The sequence below is a fragment of the Heterodontus francisci genome, chromosome 3 (genome assembly GCF_036365525.1).
Source record: "Heterodontus francisci isolate sHetFra1 chromosome 3, sHetFra1.hap1, whole genome shotgun sequence".
NCBI lineage: Eukaryota > Metazoa > Chordata > Chondrichthyes > Heterodontiformes > Heterodontidae > Heterodontus > Heterodontus francisci.
The window spans coordinates 22,371,807-22,395,518 of record NC_090373.1 but is presented as its reverse complement, the minus strand read 5'-3'; the positions used below and the strand labels follow the sequence as shown (position 1 = coordinate 22,395,518).

General features: G+C 43.4%; 1 protein-coding gene across 10 annotated transcripts in view; it reads right to left on the bottom strand.

Moving 5' to 3' along the window:
* dst (dystonin) overlaps positions 1 to 23,712 on the bottom strand; it is a 666,855-nt gene that overhangs the window by 132,768 nt on the left and 510,375 nt on the right. For all 10 annotated transcript variants that reach the window (XM_068020163.1, XM_068020162.1, XM_068020167.1 and 7 more), the window contains 8 exons: positions 20,346 to 20,507; positions 20,070 to 20,240; positions 18,056 to 18,222; positions 14,583 to 14,742; positions 14,097 to 14,423; positions 13,848 to 13,932; positions 11,365 to 11,606; positions 3,354 to 3,560 (listed from right to left, as the gene is read on the bottom strand). In XM_068020163.1, the coding sequence (XP_067876264.1) occupies positions 3,354 to 3,560; positions 11,365 to 11,606; positions 13,848 to 13,932; positions 14,097 to 14,423; positions 14,583 to 14,742; positions 18,056 to 18,222; positions 20,070 to 20,240; positions 20,346 to 20,507 (1,521 nt within the window). The remainder of the gene's footprint in view (positions 1 to 3,353; positions 3,561 to 11,364; positions 11,607 to 13,847; positions 13,933 to 14,096; positions 14,424 to 14,582; positions 14,743 to 18,055; positions 18,223 to 20,069; positions 20,241 to 20,345; positions 20,508 to 23,712) is intronic.

Here is a 23,712-nt window from a genome sequence, read left to right as displayed (position 1 = left end):
ATTCGCTGATGTTGACCACCCATGTGAGGTAATTGAACTTATTGTGCACTGCAGCCAGGTCCTTGGGTCTAGATTCTAGGAATTGATCTTCCTGGCCACTTGTTCCCACTCCCTTCTGAGGGTTTCCTGTCCTGTGCACCCCGCACTCCCCACCTCCCCCCCACGCCTCCCTGCAGAAACATGGCATCTCTCCTCCTGCCCACCTCCGCCACTAATGCCTCCATCCGTCATTATGGAACCTTTGCTCTGCCCTGCTCCCTCTGCTGTGCACAGAGGCCACAGGCAGCTTGGAGGAGCAGACAGCAGCATGGGACCCACTCGGCCCTACGCTACAATCATGCTGAGTTGGATACACAAAGTTTGCGTGTCTCCCACCTCGATCTGCATGGTCACGTGGCAGATCACAAATTGCGACTCGCACTGACAAAACAGACCTATCCGATTCCTAGCACCTCGAGTCTAACCCTGGTTTTAGTTACCTTGCAGTAATCATTCACATTGCAACACCAGGAAATAAATATCCTATTCAAGAAGCACTATAACACATGAAAAGTCCATTTCAAACAAGACAACAGATGGAACTTTCCCCACTGCCCTCCCCCGACTATCAATCGAGGCGAGAAGGAGATTTCCAGCCTTACTGCGTTATCGACAGTAATTCTTACCCCAAAGCAAAGCACACCAAAGCAACCGCTCACGTTACAAGAAGTCTGGCATTTTGACAACAATGTAGATATCACTGTAAAACACATTTTCTGGAAACAGTAGGTTGATATGAAGACTGGAAACGATGGCTGGCTTTACAAATGCATCGTTTACAAAACACATGCAACAAATAACATTTGAAATTGAGAGATTTCAGGTGCAGGGCCTGGAATACAAATGCGGTGTAGAGTTCAAATACAAAACTTATAATAAATAAGATTTAGGCTTTGTTCACTTCAGCTATTTTTTTTTAAATAAGACACCTTTGTTCATCTTTATACAAACTGCAGTCTATTTTACTGTTGCTTTCTTAATCTTGCCCCTTTTTACATCACAAAGTTAAAAGGGAAGTGTGTATTCGACTGAAAAGATTAATAACTTCCCATTTTAAATGGGTTTATGATTTTAATGTTCCAGTTAAATGTTGAATAATGGAGATGTGAGGATGGATAAAAACTCTTCATATGTTTGATAACCTCTGGGGACAAGGGAGTATTTATGCTGAACTTAATTGCCACAGATAAATGGGGTTCAGAAAAATCTACTTGATTGTTGGACGGTTGGGGTTTGATGGGACAAATATCCTATTCAGCTTTCATGCTTTATGTTCGAGCACAAAACAGACATTTTATAGGAACATTAGATACAGGAAAAGACCATTCGGCCCCTTGGGCCTGCTCCGCCATGCAATTAGATCATGGCTGATCTGTACCTCAATTTCATTTTCCCGCCTTAGCTCCAAATCCCTTGACGCCCTTGTCAAAACAAAAATCTATTGATTTCAGTCTTGATAGCTCCAACTATCTGCCAGCTTTTTGGGTCAGAGAATTCCAGATTACCACCCTCATGTGTGTGAAGAAATGCTTCCTGACATTGCACCTGAACAGCCCAGCTCTAATTTTATTATGCTCCCTTTTTCCTGATTTCCCCCACCAGTTTCTCTCTATCTACCCCATCAACTCTTTTTAACATTTCAAATACCTTGGTCAGATCATCCCTCAATCTTCTATATTCAAAGAAATACAAACTAAGTTTCTGCAACCTGTCCCATAATTTAACCCTCTAATCCCCAATATGAAATCAAGTTTTGTTCTGATGGCATTAATGGCTTAGTGCCAGTCACTGCACACCAATCCCAAATACAAATAATGTCATGTGATCAGAACATAATGTCTCATCATGGGTCATTCTCAAAAAACGTGTTGTGTAACTGGTAACTAAGGCACACTGAATCTAAAGGAATATGGAGAAATAGATTCCAGTAGATAGCTTGGGTTAAGATAACACACCAGCACAGGAACAATGGGCCAAACGGCATCCTTTTTGACTTTATTCTAATGATACCTCTCTTAATAACACTGAGGTGATAACATCCTTTCGGTGTGAAAGAATTGAAGTAAATTCATGGAATCCAGTTATATTCAATACCACCATTAGAATACTTATGAAGAAATGGTTCCCATATCCATAAACTCCCATATCCATACATCATAATATTGCTCAGAAATGTCTACTTGTGGACTGGCCTGAACTGTACACTATTGGGTAGAAATTCATTGTGGAGCCCATGGAACTGAAAATCTGAAAAGGTGTATAACCTACGGTCAATGCCATTTCACCAAAGAATTTCTACTCCCAAATACTTACAGGAACTTATAGAATGATAGGATTGTACAGTACAGAGGGAGACCATTCAGATCGCTGTGCTTGTTCCATCTTTTTGGAAGAGCTTTCGAATTAGTCCCACACTTCTGCTCTTTTCCCATAGCCCTGCAGAATCTTCCTCGAGTATTTATCCAATCCCCTTTTGAAAGTTACCATTGAGTCTGCCTCCAACACCCTTTCAGGCAGCACATTCCAAATCATAACAGCTCGCTGTGTAAATTGTTTTTTCCTCATGTCGCCTCTGGTCCTTTTGCAAATTATCTTAAATCTGTGTCCACTGGTTACTGACCATTCTGCCACTGAAAACAGTTTTTCCTTATATACTCGATCAAAACCATTCATTATTTTTAACATCATTATCAAGTTTCCTCTTAACTTTCTCTGCTCTAAAGGAGAACAACCCCAGCTACTCGTGTTCCCACATAACTGAAGTCTCTCATCCCTGGTACCATTCCATTAAATCTGTAATCTCTTCAAGGCCTTGGCGTCCTTCCTAAAGGGAATTCTTCTCACATGGAATCCAAAAATAACATGGTTTGTGCATCAGCTCACATTAGCACTAACTGAACGAATGCCAATTATCCTTTTTAGTATTCCTCTTTTCTAAAAAAAAAGAGACCAGGTTTGTAATGGTGGAAATGAGTGTAGCTGCTTTCAGTGAGTTAAGTGTCGCTTCCATTGCATAAAGCATTTGTAATGGATTTCCTGCTCTGTAAGAACCCAAAAGAACAACTGATGGATCAGACAGATGGCTTTAACAATGAACAACTTAGCTCTGCTTCAACTTCCACATGCCACTTGTAGCCACATCAAGCTGTGTCTGTGATGCATATTTAAATCATCTCCAAAAGCTCCTTTTGTCACTGGAAAATAATGAGGTGGCAGCACTTTTTGCATAAATATTTGTCAAATGCACCTCCATTTGTGAAATAAAGAAGGGCATGCACCTTCCCTGGTCTAACGAAGGAGAGAGTGTGACGTACCTGCTGTGATCTTTGTATAGCAGCATCTATTTCTTCCACCTTCTGTGCTATAGTGTCGCTCACTATTCTGTAACGCTCATTGTCATCAGACACCAGCTTGTCGAGTCCTTCTCTTGCTCTCCACGGGACCAACTCCAACAGAGCACTGCTGACTTCGTTAACTGTGTCCAGGCTTACCCTGTGCTCCATCATCTCTTTTCTCAGCTCCTAGGGATCAACACAGAGAGTTACCTCAGCATACACTTGTTGGCTTTAATACATCGCTGCATTGTGCAACTGTACAGTGCACAGGACAATAAAAACAACATACCATCTCCTACACCCGGTGCGATGAGTGATCACACGTCCCTTCCTCCCCTAAAATAGGTTAGCCCCTATGCTGCCTCCCTTGGGCACCACTGGTAACATACCCTGACCCGGAGGTAAATAACACTGTTGTACCAAAACCTCTGTCACCAGACTCACTGAGGGAAATTTTAACCCAACCCACCTGTCAGGAAACTGTACGACTCGGGTGCAATGCAGATCTTACAGCACACCCGATTTTGAAGTCAATGGAGCATAATATTAGGCAGAGGGTGTAAAATGTTTCACAGGATCCCATGGATTTCCTGGTCCATGAGTAAGGTTAATATAACCCCCCAACTATATCAGTCTAGGTTTCTGTACTGTGGATGTGAAAGGTACAACTAAATATAAATCAGATTAAAATTCTGGAGAGAAAAAATGCTGATAAAAGAACAAAAGAATATTTTGGGCCTCACTTGATCGAAGGTAATGCAATAATTTTTAAAAATTGAAACCATTTGCCAAAAGCAAATTTAAAAAGTAAACTCTTGTTATGTGAAAGAAATAGAATTTTGACATGATACATAATGAAACACCAAATAACATATATGTGGATCTTGGTTGTGTGACAGTGTAATTTAGGAGATTAGCGAGTTGGCAGCCCATCTTAAATCTCTCGCCATTTTAATTCCAATGGAATGAAGATGTAAACGGGCTGCTGACTCACTATCGCCCAAAGTCAAGGTTTGCCCCATTGAGTCCAGTCAACAGGGTTTGGATTAAATGTTAAAACTACAACAGTAAAGCTTTAAATGGTTTCTAATCATAACCCCCGCCTTGGGATTAGGCAGCAGCCTTGGTCACTGTTTAACCATCTGGAATGCTTTATTTCAGAAAGGCTATCTTCCATGGCGATGCTATTCTCCTCGACTCTCGCACTGGTCACCAGCGTGCTGCTGATATGCTGTGATGTTTACAAGAGAATTAGCAGTTGTGCCGTCACAGCTTCTTTAGAAGTAACTAACCTGCAGCTAAGGACTGAAATGTTCTTAATTCAGTGAATAAAACGTAAGCCAAAGCTGCAGTCAGTATATAATGTTGGCATGAAGTCGAAGACATACCATTTATTTCCGCCCAAAAAAGCAAATAATTTTTTTTTAAAAAACAGACCATTTTATAAAAAATACCCAATTGTGATAATTTTATCGAACTTCTGATAATTGCAAGCTCCTGATTATAATATTGCAATCCTGTCCATAACATTATTTCTTTACACTGATAACGCATCAGTGACAGGAGTATATAACAGGCTCAATAACTCACTGAAAATGGCTACTGCCCTCAATACAAACACAGATGAACTCTACCCTTTCAAAAGCATCATAGCTCCCAAAAGCAGCTGCTGGGAACAATGGAAAACATAGGTCCCCATGCTATTGGCTCTCTCGTCAGTGACACCCTAGCTAGAAACACAAGGAGCGGTCACTCAGAGGTCATGAGTCTCTGCTTGAGCGATTTACTAACACTGTACTCAGTGTGCTTCCAACTGCTAAAATACAGGATTACCCAGAAAGCAAACCAATAAATCAATATCTGACACAGAAATTGTTCGTCAAGGTGGTTCAACCACCAACCCTTTTACTCAAAGGCATCAATGAATGATCAAATACATCCTTAGTGAAGCAGCTAAAAATAGCAATTTACTGAAAGTGTCCAAAACCATGCATGGACACACGAACATACACAAACTCACTCACTAATGTGCGCGCATGTATACACTCAGTAAAACATATGCCCAAACGCAATGACATGCACACGTCTAGTCACTAAAACATACTCAAATACACTAATCTGCACACACGCACACACACACTTCCAGAAATAGCTGTAAATCAGGAAATGGAAGGGAGGAACTCAAGAAAATTACAATCACCAGTAAAGTGGTACTAAGCAAATTGTTGAAGCTGTGGGCTGACACATCCCCCAGGTCCTGATGGACTTCATCCTAGGATCCTAAAAGAAGTGGCTAGTAAGATAGTTGATGCGTTGATTTTAATTTTCTAAAATTTCCTAGATTCGGGGAAGGTTCCATTAGATTGGAAAATAGATAATGTAACACCTTCATTCAAAAAGGGAGACAGAAAGCAGGAAACCACAGGCCAGTTAGCTTAACATCTGTCACAGAGAAAATGTTAGAAGCTATTATTAAAGACGCAATAGCAGGACACTTTGAAAAATTCAAGGTGATCAGGCAGAGTCAACATGGTTTTGTGAAAGGGAAGTCATGTTTAACCAATTTATTGCAGTTCTTTGAAGAAGTAACATGTGCTGTGGATAAAGGGGAACCAATGGATGTACTGTACTTAGATTTCCAGAAGGCATCTGATAAGGTGCCACATCAAAGGTTATTGCAGAAATAATGGTGTAGGGGGTAACATATTGGCATGGACTGAAGATTGGCTTGCTAACAGGAAACAGAGGCGGCATAAATGGGTCATTTTCTGGTTGGCAAGATGCAACGAGTGGTGTGCTGGGGCCTCAACATTTTACAATTTATATAAATGACTTGGATGAAGGGACCGAAGGTATGGTTGCCAAATTTGCTGATGACACAAAGATAGGAAGGAATGTAAGTTGTGAAGAGGACATAAGGAGGCTACAAAGGGATATGGATAGGTTAAGTGAGTGGGCAAAGATGTGGCAAATGGAGTATAATGTGGGGAATGTGAAATTGTACATTTTGGCAGGAAGAATAAAAAAGAAGCGTATCACGTAAATAGTGAGAGATTGTAGAGCTCTAAGATGCAGAAGGATGTGGGTGTCCTAGTGCATGAATCGCAAAAGGTTAGTATGCAGGTACAGCAAGTAGTTAGGAAAGCTAATAGAATGTTATCGTTTATTGCAAGAGGAATTGAATACAAAAGTAGGGAGATTATGCTTCAGTGATACAGGGAATTGTTGAGACCACATCTGGAGTACTGTGTACAATATTGGGCTTCTTATTTAAGGAAGGATGTAAATGCATTGGAAGCAATTCAGAGAAGGTTTACCAGACTAATACTTGGAATGGGTGGGCTGTCTTATGAGGAAAGATTGGACAGGCTAGGCTCGTATCCGCAGTTTAGAAGAATAAGAGGCGACTTGGTTGAAACATATAAGATCCTGAGGGTTCTTGACAGGGTGGATGTGGAAAGGATGTTTCCCCTAGTGGGAGAATCTAGAACTTGGGGTCACTATTTAAAAATAAGGGGTCGCCATTTAAGACCGAGATGAGGAGAAATTTTTTCTCTCAGAGGGTCGTGAGTCTTTGGAATTCTCTTCCTCAAAAGGTGGTGAAAGCAGAGCCTTTGAATATTTTTAAGGCAGAGCTAGATAGATTCTTGATTAGCAAGGGGGTGAAGGGTTATTGGGGGTAAGCGGGAATGTGGAGTCGAGGTTACAATCAGATCAGCCATGATCTTATTGAATGGTGGAGCAGGCTCGAGGGGCCAAGTGGCCTACTCCAGGTCCTAATTTGTATGTTCGTATGTACATTCACTGACACACAGGGAGGCTGAACTAATGCACACAGACTAATGTGCACACACTCAAGTCACTGACATACACACACTCTGACGTACACAAACACTCACTAATGTGATGGAAAAATTTCCATTTGTACGTGGAGGCTGAACTAACAAGGAAAGAAATATGTTCGGATAAAAAAAGGTTATATTGTAAATGTGCCAACGAACAAGCGCGCACACACGCACACACACACACACACACACGCACACACGCACGCACGCACACACGCGCACACACACGCACACACACACGCACACACACACGCACACACACGCGCGCACACACGCGCGCACACACGCGCGCACACACACACACGCACACACACACGCACACACGCACACACACACGCACACACACACGCACACACACACGCACACACACACGCACACACACACGCACACACACACACACACACACGCACACGCACACGCACACGCACACGCGCACACACACGCGCACACACACGCGCACACACACGCGCACACACACGCGCACACACACGCGCACACACACACGCACACACACACGCACACACACACGCACACACACACGCACACACACACGCACACACACACGCACACACACACGCACACACACACGCACCCACACACGCACCCACACGCACCCACACGCGCACACACACACGCACACACACACGCACACACACACGCACACACACACGCACACACACACGCACACACACACGCACACACACACGCACACACACACGCACACACACACGCACACACACACGCACACACACACGCACACACACACGCACACACACACACACACACACGCACACGCACACGCACACGCACACGCGCACACACACGCGCACACACACGCGCACACACACGCGCACACACACGCGCACACACACGCGCACACACACACGCACACACACACGCACACACACACGCACACACACACGCACACACACACGCACACACACACGCACACACACACGCACACACACACGCACACACACACGCACCCACACACGCACCCACACACGCACCCACACGCACCCACACGCGCACACACACACGCACACACACACGCACACACACACGCACACACACACGCACACACACACGCACACACACACGCACACACACACGCACACACACACGCACACACACACGCACACACACACGCACACACACACGCACACACACACGCACACACACACGCACACACACACACCAAGGTGCACAGAGAATTGAAAGAGACAGATAGCACTAGAGTAGGAAATAGCAAAGTGTTAGGTGGGGTCAGAGTGAGAGTGTACTAGAGAATGGAGTAGACTGAGAAAAGACTACAGGGAATGTAAAGACAGGATTACAATGCATGTATGGAAATGCACAAAGTGTGGTGAATAAGATTGGTGAGCTACAAGCTTAATATACAAGGATATAAAGTGTTCAGAAAAGATAGAGAAGGAGAAAAGAGAGGTGATTAGGGAAGAAATTGCAGTGCTGGAAAGGGAGGATGCCCTTGAAGGGGCAAGGACAGAATCCATTTTGTTCGATTTGAGAAGCAAAAAGGGTATGATCATGCTACTAGGGGCATTCTATTGGCCTCAAAATAGTGAGAGATAGAGGAGCAAATCTGCAGGGAAATCACAGAGATGTATAAAAACTATAGTGGTGGTGATATTAGGGAACTTTAATTACCCAAATATCAAACGGAATAATTTTAGAGTAAAGGGAAAGGAGGGGGAGGAATTTCTAAAATGTGTTCAGGAGAACTTCTTTGATCAGTATGTTCTCAGCCCAACTAGAAAAGAGACATTGTTGGATCTGGTCCTGGGAAACGAAGTGGGCCAAGTGGATCAAGTGTCTGTAGGGGTGCATTTGGGTAAGAGTGATCATCGTATCATAAAGTTTAGATTAGTAATGCAGAAAAGCAAGGAACAAAATAAGTTAGAATGTCTAGATTGGAAGAGGGCTAATTTCCACACGATGAAAAGGGATCTAACCGGGGTAGAATGGAAGCAAACACTAGCAGAAAGAGCTGTATCAGAACAATGGGTTACCTTTAAGGAAGAGATGCTTCAGGTGCAGGCTAGGAACATTCCAACAAGACTGAAAGGTAGGGGAACCAAGAATAGGGCTCCTTGGTTGACGAGGGAGATAAAGTTGATGATGAAACAAAAAAAGGTGTATGATGCATGTTAGGTGAACTCATCAGGTGAGAACCAGGTCATATACAGTAGATTGAGAGGGGAGGTGAAGAGGAAAATAAGACTGGCAAAGAGAGAATGTGAAAATAGAATGGCAGTCAACATAAAAGATCTTCTACCAGCATGGAAATAGTAAGCGAGTAGTAAGAGGAGGAGTGGGGCCTATTAGGGACAGAAAGGGTAATGTATACTTAGAGGTGCAGGGTAAGTCTAATATATTTAATGAGTATTTTGTATCACGGTTCACTAAGGAAATGGAGGCTGACAAAATATCAGTAGAAGTGGAGAGAGTAGAGGCAATGGATAGGGTAAAAATTGAGGGGAGGGTACTAAAAAGGATGGCTATGCTTAGGGTTGATAAGTCACCTGGTCCGAATGGTTTGCATCCCAGGTTGCTGAAGGAAGTGGGGATAGAGATAGCAGAAGGACTTGCCATAATCTTCCCTGGATACGGGGAAGATGCCAGAGGATTGGAGAGTGGCAAATGTGACACCCTTATTCAAGAAAGTGTGTAAGGACAGTCCTAGCAACTACAGGCCAGTTAGTTTAACATCAGTGGAGTGGGTAAGGTTTTAGAATCAATAATCAGGGAAATATCAACAGACACTTGGAGAGGTTCTAGTTAATTAAGGATAGCCAGCATGGATTTGTAAAAGGCAGATCATACTTGACTAACCTAATTGAATTTTTTGATAATGTAACAGAGAAGGTTGATGAAGGGAATGCGGTGGATATTGTTTATATGGATTTTAAGAAAGTGTTTAATAAGGTACCACATAAAAAGCTGGTTAAGAAAATTGAGGCTCATGGAATAGGAGAGTCAATGTCCAATTGGATAAAAAAATTGGCTTAAGAACAGAAACAGCGAGTCATAGTAAACGGTTGTTTTTCAGACTGGCAGATGGTAGACAGTGGTGTTCCCAAAGAGTCAGTGCTGAAGCCACTGTTTTTTTTGCTATAGATAAATGACTTGGATCTTGGAACACAGTAGAATCTCAAAATTTGCTGACAACACCAAATTTGGAGGTACAGCAAATAGTGAGGATGATATGAACCGCCTGTACGGGTCATAGATAGGCGAGCAGAACCGGCAGAGAGGTGGCAGATGGAATTTAATACTGACAAGTATGAGGTTATGCATTTTGGCAGAAGAAATAGGGAGAGGCAATATATACTTAATGACACAGTTCTAAAGCGTGTGCGGGAACAGAGGGACCTGGGGGTGCACGTGCAGCAATCTTTAAAGGTGGCAGGACATATTGACAGAGTGGTTAGCAAAGCATATGGGATCTTAGGCTTCATAAATAGAGGCATTGAGTACAAAAGCAGAGAGGTTATGCTGAACCTTTATAAAGCTCTGGTTCGGTGCCAACTGGAGTATTGTGTCCATTTCTGGTCACCACACTTCAGGAATGATGTGAGGGTCCTTGGGAGGGTGCAGAGGAGATTTACCAGAATGGTTCCAGGGATAGAAGATTTTAGTTACAAGGTTAGGTTGGAAAAGCTGGGTTTGTTCTCCTTAGAACAAAGGAGATTGAGGGGAGATTTAATAGAAGAATACAAGATTATGACAGGCTTAGATAAGTTAGACAAGGAAAAACTGTTCCCATGAACAAATAGTACTTGGACAAGGGGACACAGATTGTAAGTTTTGGGCGAAAGATGCAGGAAGGAAGAACTTTTTTTACGCAGCGGGTGGTAATGACCTGGAACTCACTGCCCACAATGGTAGTGGAAGCGGAGACAATCAATGACTTCAAGAGGAAGTTGAATGGCCACCTGAGAGTAATAGACTTGCAGGGCTATGGGGATTGAGCCAAGGAGTGGGACTGACTGCATAGCTCAGTGAAGAGCCAGCATGGACTCGATGGTCTGAATGGCCTCCTACTGAGCCATAAATGACACTATGACACATATTACACACACACACACCACACGAACACACTCACAATGTGAAGAACCACTTACTTTCTGTCTTTCCTGTGCATGAGCTAGTTGTTCTCCTGCAAGTATCTCAGAAGCATATGTGGTCAGTTCAGCCTCCACCTTCTCAAGCCAGGTTGCCAACACCTCGTGAGCAGACTGAAACTTGGTAGCAAGCTGGAGGGCCTGTTCTAAGGTCTTCAAGACTTTACCACTAGTAGTGGTAATCTCAGCATAGCGAGCTTTGATGCCATCTAGCCTTTCTTGAATGATTATAACTTCATCCCCTACAAAAGGCAAGAGAGAGTGTTAAGATGCTCCAAGTATTGTATAAATTAATAGGCAGTTAAAAGCAAGGGAAGAAATTAGTTCAGGTTCTGTTGGGAGCCAAGTCAGCTGCCTATTGTTCCAATTTGCCAGCCTGCCAACCCTGATTTCAGCCTGAATGATGCAAGCTCAAACAAAACTCAACATATTGTGATTGCACAATGTTCAGCACCATTCGTGACTCCTCAGATACTGAAGCAGTCCATGTAGAAATGTAGCAAGACCTGGACAATATCCAGGCTTGGGCTGATAAGTGGCAAGTAACATTCGCGCCACACAAGTGCCGGGCAATGACCATCTCCAACAAGAGAGAATCTAACCATCTCCCCTTGACATTCAACAGCATTACCATCGCTGCATCCCCCACTATCAACATCCTAGGGGCTACCATTGACCAGAAACCGAACTGGAGTAGCCATATAAATACCGTGGCTACAAGAGCAGGTCAGAGGCTAGGAATCCTGAGGCGAGTAACTCACCTCCTGACTCCCCAAAGCCTGTCCACCATCTACAAGGCACAATTCAGGAGTGTGATGGAATACTCTCCACTTGCCTGGATGGGTGCAGCTCCAACAACACTCAAGAAGCTCAACACCATCCAGGACAAAGCAGCCTGCTTGATTGGCACCCCATCTACAAACATTCACTCCCTCCACCACTGACGCACAGTGGCAGCAGTGTGTATCATCTACAAGATGCACTGCAGCAATGCCCCAAGACTCCTTAGACAGCAGCTTCCAAACGTGACATCTACCAACCAGAAGGACAAGGGCAGCAAATACATGGGAACATCACCACCTGCAAGTTCCTCTCCAAGTCACACACCATCCTGACTTGGAACTATATCGCCGTTCCTTCACTGTCGCTGGGTCAAAATCCTGGAACTCCCTTCCTAACAGCACTGTGGGTATACCTACCCCAAATGGACTGCAGCAGTTCAAGAAGGCAGCTCACCACCACCTTCTCAAGGGCAATTAGGGATGGGCAATAAATGCTGGCCTGGCCAGCGTCGCCCACATCCCATGAATGAATAAAAAAAAATAAATACTTTGGAAAACCAACAGAAAGCTACACTTCCTCTTTGGAGGAAAGAAAGACAGACTTGCATTTATACAGTGCCTTTCACAACCTCAGGATATTCCAAAAAGCTTTAAAGCCTAAGAAGTGTTTTCAGTGCTGCAAAAGTGGTGCAAAGTTGGTGGCCCTCTTCGCCACTCCATAACGCCATCCCATCATCAATACGTCAGCATTGCAGCATCCAAATCTCTGCTGCCTGTATCCTAAATTGCAACAAGCCCTGTTCACCCCCTGTGCTCGTGGGCCCACATTACCTCCCGGATCGTGAACACCTTCATTTAAAAATTTTCATCCTTGTTTTCAAATCTCTCCATGGTCTCGTTCCTCCCTATCTCTGTAGCCTCCTCCAGGAACAGCAACCCTCCGAGATCTCTGCACGCCTCCAATTCTCACTTCTTGCACGTCCCTGATTTCCATCACTCCACCATTGGTGGCCCTGCTTTCAGCTGCCTGTGTCCTGAGCTCTGGAATCCCCTCCCTAAACCTCTTGGCCTCTCTACCTACCTCATCTCTTAAGATGCTCCTTAAAACCTACTTCTCTGACCCAGCTTTTGGTCACCTGTCCTAATGTCACCTTCTTTGGCTCACTGTCAATGTTTGTCCACTTAAACTCCTGTGAAGTGCCTTTGGACATTTTATACTTGTCAAAGAGGAAGCTTTTAAAGAGCATCTTAAAGGAGAGCGCTCTGAAGATAAACAGGTAGCAGTGATTTCCATTGGAAAAATGACTGGTGACACCGTTGGTGGGTGGAAGTACAGAGCAATTACTGCAAAGGCTCCTGAAAGCATAAATGGAACACTAATGTCCCTGCCCCATCTACATAGGCAAGACTTCTATCTAATACTGTACTAATGCAATGGCTGCAAAATTACATGTGTCGTCACTCCTGTATCATTTGAATATCTTAAAAAAGCTCACACTTCTTTCCAATGGGAGCTTCCTGCACTCTGGACCCTGCTTACCAGAAATTCACGTCAGGTGCAAAAGAGACAGAAGTCTACCGCACTGACCCTCCACCCCGATGATCCCTGTCCCAATGAACTGTCACAAACAGGGGAATAACGGAGAAGTAAATCATCACCCGGCCCCCATCCCACCCGCCCCACATGTCCCAACTGCTTACCTGTTGTCTGTTTCAGGAGAGCTAATCCATTTTTAACAGCCTGATCGACATGCTGCTTCCGAAGCATGATTTCCTCGTGAAGAGTCTGTTATCGTAGAATAGGTTTGGTTAACAGAAATTGGCAGAATGCTTAGAGATTCAGCAATGCTTTGATCCAATCAAAACAAAAAAAAAAGTGCACAAAAGGAAAATTATATTTAACAAAAAATTAATGCAGAAATGAAAAATAGAGCATAATGAAAAAGGTACCAGGTGTTCCGAATGCTGTTTCTGAAGAAGATCGGGATTGTAGTCTTGAACGGGCACATTGTCGAGTTTGTCCTGCACTTCAGCCAACCAGTTCAGAACCTCTACTTCCTCCTCCCCAAAGATCCAGGCATTGGAGAGGGCCTGCTTGATCAGGGCAGCTTTGCGGCCACACCTATCCTGGATCTCAATGTAGCGAGTCTGGGCAGAATCCAGCCTTCCCTGCACCATGTCTTTATCATCTCTGGAACTCATAGTCTTTAACAACTGACCAATGCTAATAGCCTGGTGCAACTGTTTACCATGACTGACGACATCATCTTCCGTGGCCTACGCAAGGTGTATAAATGAATGAGAAAAAATACTGGGGAAAAATAAACTGAGGCAGAAAAGAATGGCAACAGAAAGTACTTCCAAAAAATATTATGCAAAGATGTAACGTAAAAGTGAAGGAAGGAAGTGCAAGCATACACCTGGCTTAATACTCACTTTGTGCTGGGCAATCTGCTCTTGCAGTCTGGCAGTTTGAGTCCCAATAGGTTCAGAGTTTGCAACCTTCTTCTCAGCTGCAGAAAGCCATTCCATCAAGGGCTCGACAGTATCATGGAACTGCTGAGCCACCACCAGGATGGCCTCCAATTGCCGCTGTCTGTAGAGAAGATAAGAAAAGGAGCCCAGATATAAAGAGAGACTTGTATTGATAGAACATCTTTCACATCCACAGGACATCTCAAAGCATTTTACAGCCAATAAAGTATTTTTGTGAAGTGTAGTCCCTGGTGCAATGTAGGAAACATGGCAGGCAATTTTCTTCTTTATTCTTTCACGGGACCTCCACCATGTTCTGTGTAACCCATGTACTTAGTGTTGTACTACTGTATGGCCGCTGAAATCACATAATGAATGTATAGTTGGCAAACAAAAAAATAAAGCAAAAACAAAGGCAACGCTTTAAAATAAGGACATAGAAGATTTCAGACTTAAGGACAGAAAACTGTTGGAAAATGCGGTCTAAAAACAAAAGGTTTGCATTTCAGCCATGACCTTTCGTAGAACAGACAAAGACATTTCTGATTTATATTCTCTCTTGGACCATCTGATGTTCTATAATTTGAAGCTTTTTAAACCAAATCTAAAAGGAAAAAATGACTACTTAAAAATAAAGGCATAAAACACAATGGCACTGAAAGGGATGGTTTAGAGAATGAACTTTGGTTATCATGGATAATTAACAATGGCCTATTTTTAATATTGCATCTGCCATATGACTATGTAATCCATAGAAATCAATTAAAACCTGAGACACAGAAATGAAGCCTTAGTGATCACTTCAGTCTGTTATAATTATACCTAATAACTGAAAATCATATTTTTACAAGGTTTATATTTTTGTTCATATAATGTAAGTGTCACGCAGGCCCCCACCTGCCAAGAATGAGGCATATTAATTTTGTCATATAAACATTGATTTTAAACTGTTACTGGAATGAAGAAAGAACTTGTTAAAAAAAAAATCACCAGACACTTGGCTGGGAAAACATTTTTGCATACTAACAGACAGTGCTTGTGGAGACAAAGGGGCTATTCCCTGCTCCAATTTAACCCACAATGGACTTTGAGCACTAGGTATTGTGTGTAAGAAGAGACATTCCAGGGGTTGACTGAGAAAAGAGAATCCACAAACAGACGTGGACAGGCCAGCTAGTCACATTGCTAATCTGCTTGGCAACTTGTTTTTTTTCTAAATTATACAAAGAGTTTGAACTGGGAAAGACCTCTCCTGTCTGCTCCCATCTCTTTCTCACAAACCTCTGGGCCCACTGAGGACACATGAACTTCAGCAGAGAAAAGTCTCCTACATTGAACAAGGTTTAAGAAGAATACTGGGCCCCAACGAAAAGCAAAACCTATCTACAATCAAAGACTTTACAGGGAGCTTGAAGAACAGTAACCAAAACCATCTTCAGATATTGCCTCAAACTTTTCCACTTTATTTCTCTGCTCTTTTTTGTCTCTATCTGCATGTATCACGTATGCATGCTAGCGTGGGCGCATCACGTATCCATAAGCGTTAACTGAATTAGAGTTTAAGTTTAATAAAGTTAAACCTTTTCTCTTTAAACCTAAGAAAACCTGTTTGGCTAGTTTCCTTGCCTTATAATTGGAAGTTAGTAAACAAGGATTCACTAAGGAGGAGTACAAAAAATAAATGGTGTGTTTAAAATTAAACCCTGTTACAGTAAGAGCAGGTGAAGGCTGAGAGGGAACCTTAGACCCCTTTCTCACCTGGTCGTAAAATAAGTTTACCAGATGTTTAATTTCCAATTATTATTTTAACAGTTAAAAGCTAGGAACAGTGGAGGTCCAAAGAGATTTAGGGTTCCATATGCACAGAACGCTAAAATATGCAAAACTTAGTCAAAAAGGCTAAAGGAATATTAGATATAAAAATAAGAAATGCTGGAAATAGTCAGCAGGTCTGGCAACAAATGTGGAGAGAGAAGCAAAATTAACGTTTCAGGTCAGTGACCCTTCATCAGAAGAAATAATAAAGGAATATTCGCCTGTATAACTAGAGGACTAGAATATAAAGGGGAGGAGGTTTTGCTACAGCTGTACAAAGCCCTGGTTAGATCACATCTGGAGCACAGTGTATAGATCTGGGCATCACACCTGAGAAAGGAACCGGCCACGGAAGGAGTGCAGCACAGATTCACCAGAAAGTTACCCGGGCTGTAAGGACTAAAGTACGAGGAGAGATTACATGAACTAGGCTTGTATTCCCCGGAATATAGAAGGTTAAGGGATGACTTGATTGAGGTTTTTAGGATTATCAATGGAATTAACAGAGTAGATACAAAGGGCTGAATTTTACCAGCCTCTCAAAGTTGGGGGTCGTGGCAGGGGGGCCTGTCATGAATCCCGACGCCAAGAAGGCTCCGTCGCATTTTACCGGGGGCGGCGAGGCCTCAGTGCAGCCCCTCCCCCTCCTGCCCCCCGCCGCAAGCAGCAGAGCCTTCATTTAAATATTCAAATCAATGAAAAAATATGCAAATCAACTTACCTTGTCCCGGCAGCCATCCCGTGCTGATATTACGGCCACCAGCCGCAACTTGTGCACCTTGACACTGGTAGGGAGGGGGGAGAACTGAAAATTTCAGGGCGGGGGGAGGGAAGGGGGAAAGCAGGTAAACCCTTTTGATTGGTGGGGGGCATAGTGGGTAGGGATCAAGGTTTAAACTTTGTAAGGTCAGGGGGAAAGGTCAGGATCTGCACAAACGTTTTTTTTTGGGGTGGGGGGGGGGAATGCCCAATTAATCGATTCTGCCTTAGGGGTGTGGGTGAGAGGAGTGAAAATGTTATACATGTGTTACTTTAATTTTCAACATTCTATCACTTTAAAAACGCAAATACTCCTTATGGGCTTGAAGCCCTTTCAAAATGGTGCCGGCACCTGCGCGGTGGCGACAGACGCCATTGCCGGGGGTGGCAACTTCGCCCCTCCACTTAAATGAGCTCCCGCGTGAAATATCGCGGGGACTGAGCGATGGCCCATCTGCGCCTGAAGGCTGCCAACTTCAAAGCGTGCTACCATGATGGGCAGCATGCTAATAAAATTCAGCCCAAAGAACTTTTCCTGCTGGTGGAGGAACATAGGACTTAAAATCAGAGCCAGGCCAATCAGGGGAGAAGTTAGGAAATAGTTCTTCGCACAAAGGCTGGTAGAGGTATGAAAGTCTCTCCTACAAAAAGCAGCAGACGTTAGCTCAATTACTAATTAAAATCTGAGACTAATAGATTTTTGCTAGCCAAGAGTATTGAAGGTTGCAGAACCAAGGTGGGCAGATGGAATTAAGGTACAGATCAACCATGATCTAACTGAATGGTGGAACAGGCTCAAGGGGCTAATTGACCTCCTCCTATATTCCTAAGTGAATGTAGAGTCATAAATCATAATATACCTGTTTTCAGCCTTGGTCAACAGGGAATTCCATCTGCAACTCAGGCCTTGCAGCTGATTCAGGGTCTTTTCTCGGTCTGTGGAATCGGCCAACCCAGCGATCTTTTCCCCTTCTCGCTTGATCATCTCCACAGTTGGTTTGCGATCATCCAGCAAGTGTTGAAGAAGCTTCATTAGAACAAACATTTAGGGTCAGAATCATGACCAACAGAGTACTCAAGACCTGCTACTCATTCCTATACACTGACAGCAGAAGTCTTTGTTGCCAACTTTGAGACCGATTTCCATCATTTTCTCACTGGACGACAGTATTGGTATCTACAAAAGGCCTAATCAGAATGCTCTGCCTAAAAGGGTGTTGGAAGGACATTCAAAAGGGAATTCGATAGATATTTGAATGAGAAAAAATTGCAGGGCCAAGGGGAAATGAAAGGGGGCAAAGGGGAACTAATTGGATCTGGCACAGACATGATGGATGAATGGCCTCCTTCTGTACTGTATCGTTCTGTGATGCTATTTTCTGACTGTATCTCGTAAATTTGACCTGTTTTAAACCTTAGATGTTAGTAAGTAGGTGCTTTACAATCACATTCACTCAATGAAAGGTCCTTTACTGGGCAATGCAGCTGATGCCTAAAACCACATCTCCAGCACACCTGGCGTTGACCACAAGGCCCTCAGCCAGTCAGACAGGTATGTTCACATCCAGTGTCTGCCAACATGGCCAGAGAGTAAAGTGAAACCAGCAATATATCTCACTGGCGCTAACCACACCCTACTCCAAGTCCCAGGCTCAAACTTTTTACAAGCATTTCTAGTACTGGAGAAAGACAACTGAAACTGCCTTTCACCCGCCACCCCCCCATCCCCACCTTACCCACATCAACTGTCTCTCTGCTCCCTCCTCATGTAAACTGCCATTCACCCCACCATTCCCCCTCACCAACTGCCCTTCACCCCCCTCCCCTGACATAAATATGCATCTATCAAAGTGAGTGCCCGCCATCAGATTGAAATTCATTCACTGCAGGATTATCCAGTAACAGGAACTTCTGGCACTCATTGACATAATTTACCTCTAAAGTAGGTCACTCACAATCAGCATTATTCTCTCACAATATATCCCATCAGTTTGACCTGTCAACTCAACTAGCTTTCAAGTTTAGATTGCATATCTATAAACCTAACAAAAATACACATATATATGCATACATAAGATGTATAGCATGGAAACAGACCATTCGGCCATTTATGCTCCGAAGAAGGGTCACTGACCCGAAACGTTAACTCTGCTTCTCTTTCCACAGATGCTGCCAGACCTGCTGAGTGAATCCAGCATTTCTTGTTTTTGTCTGCTCCACGCGAGCTTCCTCCTGCCCAACTTCAACTCTTCACCCCTCATATCAACACAATCTTCTACTCCTTTCTCCCTCATGTGTTTAGCTAGTTTCCCCTTAGTAGTGAGTTCCACATTCTAACCACTCACTGGGTAAAGAAGTTTCTCCTGAATTTCCGATTGGATTTATTGGTGACTATCTTATATTTATGACCCCTGGTTCGGAACTTGTCTACACACATTGACTAGAAAAGGCCAAGGTAATTTAAAAGAAAAAACAATGTTACTTCAGCGTGGAATCCTTGTGGGTTGCCGGAGGGAGCAGAGATCTGTGAGGCTACCCGTGTCTTCTCCATCCCAGCGACTGGATCTTCACCCCAATCCCCTCTGCAACACTAGCTTCATGCCGGGGTCCATTCCCCTTGCCATCTTCGGTCAACTGACCTGAATGGGCGTGAGGCAGCAGTGAACTGTTTAAATGAGGCCCAGGAGATAAAATGACCCAAGACACATATTGAACGCTCTGCAGGAGTATTCCTCTTTTCCCCCCCCTCCACCCCATCTGAGTTAAAAGTGACCTCCTTATATCGATATTAAATGAAAAAAGTGCTTATTTAAAATGTCAATCTCTAGCAGTGGCCTTGTACAAATTCACAATTTATGAAGCATTTTTACTTACTTTTTGTTCTTGAATCTGAGCCTTCACAACTTTGAATTCGGCTGAAGGTGGCTTTTGATTGGCTACGAGTTCCTCTGTATCCATTAACCAGCTGAGCAATGATTCGAGTGCATCCTGAAACCTCCCACAATGCAAGAGGGCTTCCTGTAGCTTGGCGGCTCGTTCTGCAACCTATGAAGCAGATTACATAATCCCAGTAACTCGAGGGCACACAACAAGCAGAGAGCTACCTGTTTAACCATGAAGGGAGGGGATGGAGGAAGAAAAAAAATAAACCTTTGTTGTTAGAGTATTCCATCGCGTATTTGTTTCCTCAAGGTCATGCTCCAACTTCTGGATATTGGTATTTTTTGCTGCACTCTGAATCAATCCCTGACCAAGCCGATTAACCTCTTGAAGCAAAGTCTGAAGTGGCTCAATCTCTTCCTTCTGAAAAACCTGTAGTTTGTACAAGGGAGGGGAAGAGCATTACAATAGACACTGGATGAAATGAGTCAATTAGACATGTTGCTAATACAATTCCAGAGATAGCTATACCAAAATAAAAGCAGAGGAAGTTTAGAATGAAATAAATATTATAAAAGTGCAAGTCCTACATCGTCATTTTTGCACCCTTGTGACTATTTGTGTTAGTCCCCACACAGTCAATTCTTATCCCACAGAGCCATCTATAGCAGACAAATGTTGTTAACTGCTTGTTGGTACCATACACGTCAAGTACAAAGGTGCTGCTTAAGCCATATTACTACTTCTTCCGATATCACAAAGACACAGTTCACATAGTGACGGAGTGAACAATATGGGAGTCAAAGAATTTCATCTTATCAAACTCTTCAGGCAGATTTTTTTTTCTCAATTGAAGTTAATTTCAACCTAATAAATTTACAGAGTTATTCTGGTTAAAAACTATAGTAAATCCTTCAATGGACATCAAATCCAATCAACCTTTGGTCATCTCAGCTAGAAAAAAATATTCAAAAATGGTTGCTAAGCCAAGAACAAAATTACATATTTAGCTGAATGAATGATGAAATTCTATGGTTCATTAAACTTCTTCAACTATTCAAAATAAAACTGAGTTTATTTACAATGTCCGGTACCACAAAGCCAAGAGCAAACAGATTGTTAGCTGCTCTCTAAATCTCCTTTGTTTAATCCTCCTTTAGAATTATGCATCATCTGCTTCACAGACCCTGTACAATTCAGCCTTGTACGTACCCTCTAAAACTCCTGAAGTAGATGACCAACCAAAGACGAAGGTCCCCAGTCCTTCATGACACCCACTCCGCTCTGCTCCACTCCAACCCTAACAGCAAAACATTAGGGTTTCTTCCATCCCCTCAAGAAAAACTTCAATTCATCAATCCAATCTCACCCTGTTCATTATTATTGGAACCTTCAATCCCATTCCTGAACAGAAACTGTTCAAATTAACTTCTCAAGTAAACTAATGGGCGGTGCAGTGGTTAGCACCACAGCCCCACAGCTCCAGTGACCCGGGTTCAATTCTGGGTACTGTCTATGCGGAGTGTGCAAGTTCTCCCTGTGTCTGCGTGGGTTTTCGCCAGGTGCTCCAGTTTCCTCCCACAGCCAAAGACTTGCAGGTTGATAGGTAAATTGGCCATTATAAATTTCCCCTAGTGTAGGTAGGTGGTAGGGGAATTGTGGGGATGTGGTAGGAATATGGGATTAATGTAGGATTAGTATAAATGGGTGGTAGATGGTCGGCACAGACTCGGTGGGCCAAAGGGCCTGTTTCAGTGCTGTATCTCTAAATAAAATTAAAATAAAATAAAAAAATAAAAACATGAAATCTGTTATATCCACCATTCTCCAGGTGGAAGTAGCGAAAGGAATTCTCAATACTATTCTTATTTGAAGAGTATTCACATGATGTTCATACAAGCTCGCTATGCACCATCTAGGCTGAGAACATATTACGTAAATGGTGTGCAAATTGGCATAGAGTCATACAGTTATACAGCACAGAAACAGGCCCTTCGGCCCATCGTGTCTGTGACGGCCATTCGGCACCTTTCTATTCTAATCCCATATTCCTGCACTTGGCCCGTGGCCTTGTATGCTATGGAGTTTCAAGTGCTCATCTAAATACTTTTTAAATGTTGTGAGGGTTCCTGCCTCCACCAGCTCTTCAGGCGGTGATTCCAACCACCCGCTGGGTGGAAACATTTTTCCTCAAATCCCCCCTAAACCTCCGGCCCCTTAGCTTAAATCTATGCCCCCTGACTATTGACCTCTCCGCTAAGGGAAAAAGTTTCTTCCTATCTAACCTATCAATGCCCCTCATAATCTTGTATACTTCAATCAGGTCCCCCCTCAGCCTTCTTTGTTCGAAGGAAAACAAACCTAACCTATCCAGTCTCTCGTCAGATATGAAATGCTCCAGCCCAGGCAACATCCTGGTGAAACTCCTCTGCACCCTCTCCAGTGCAATCACATCCTTCCTATAGTGTGATGACCAGAACTGTACACACTACTCCAGCTGTGGCCTAACTAGCATTTTATATAGCTCCATCATAAGCTCCCTGCTCTTATATTCTATGCCTCGGCTAATAAAGGCAAGTATCCCATATGCCTTCCTAACCACCTTATCTACCTGTGCTGCTGCCTTCAGTGATCAATGGACAAGTACACCAATGTACTTCCTAGGGTCCTACCATCCATTGCAAATTCCCTTACCTTGTTGGTTCTCCCAAAATACATTACCTCACACTTTTCAGGATTAAATTCCATTTGCCACTGATCTGCCCATCTTACCAGCCTATCTATATCGTCCCGTAATCTACGGCTTTCCTCCTCACTATTTACAACACCAATTTTCGTGTCATCTGCGAACTTATTTATCATACCTCCTATATTCACGTCTAAACCATTAATGTACACTACAAACAGCAAGGGTCCCAGCACCAATCCCTGCAGTACACCACTGGTCACAGGCTTCCAATCGCAAAAACAACCCTCGACCATTACCCTCTGCCTCCTGCCACAAAGCTAATTTTGGATCCAATTTGCCAAATTGCCCTGGATCCCATGGGCTCTTACCTTCTTAACCAATCTCCCATACGGGACCTTATCAAAAGCCTTACTGAAGTCCATGTAGATTACATCAACTGCTTTACCCTCATCTACACATCTAGTCACCACCTCAAAAAATTCAATCAAGTTAGTTAGTTAGACATGATCTCCCCCGACAAAGCCATGCTGACTATCTGTGACTAATCTCTGCCTCTCCAGGTGGAGATTAATCCTGTCCTTCAGAATTTTTTCCAATATTTTCCCTACCACTGATGTTAGACTCACCGGCTTGTAATTACCTGGTTTATCCCTACTACCCTTCTTGAATAATGATACCACATTCACTGTCCTCCAGTCCTCTGGTACCTCACCTGTGGCCAGAGGGGATTTAAAAATTTGTGTCAAAGCCCCTGCTATCTCCTCCATTGCCTCACATAACAGCCTGGGATACATCTCATCTGGGCCTGAGGACTTATCCATTTTTAAGCCCGCTAAAACAGCTAATATTTCCTCCTTTTCAATGCTAATATGTTCAAGTACATCACAATCCCCCTCCCTGATCTCTATACCTGCATTGACCTTCTCCATAGTGAATACAGATGAAAAG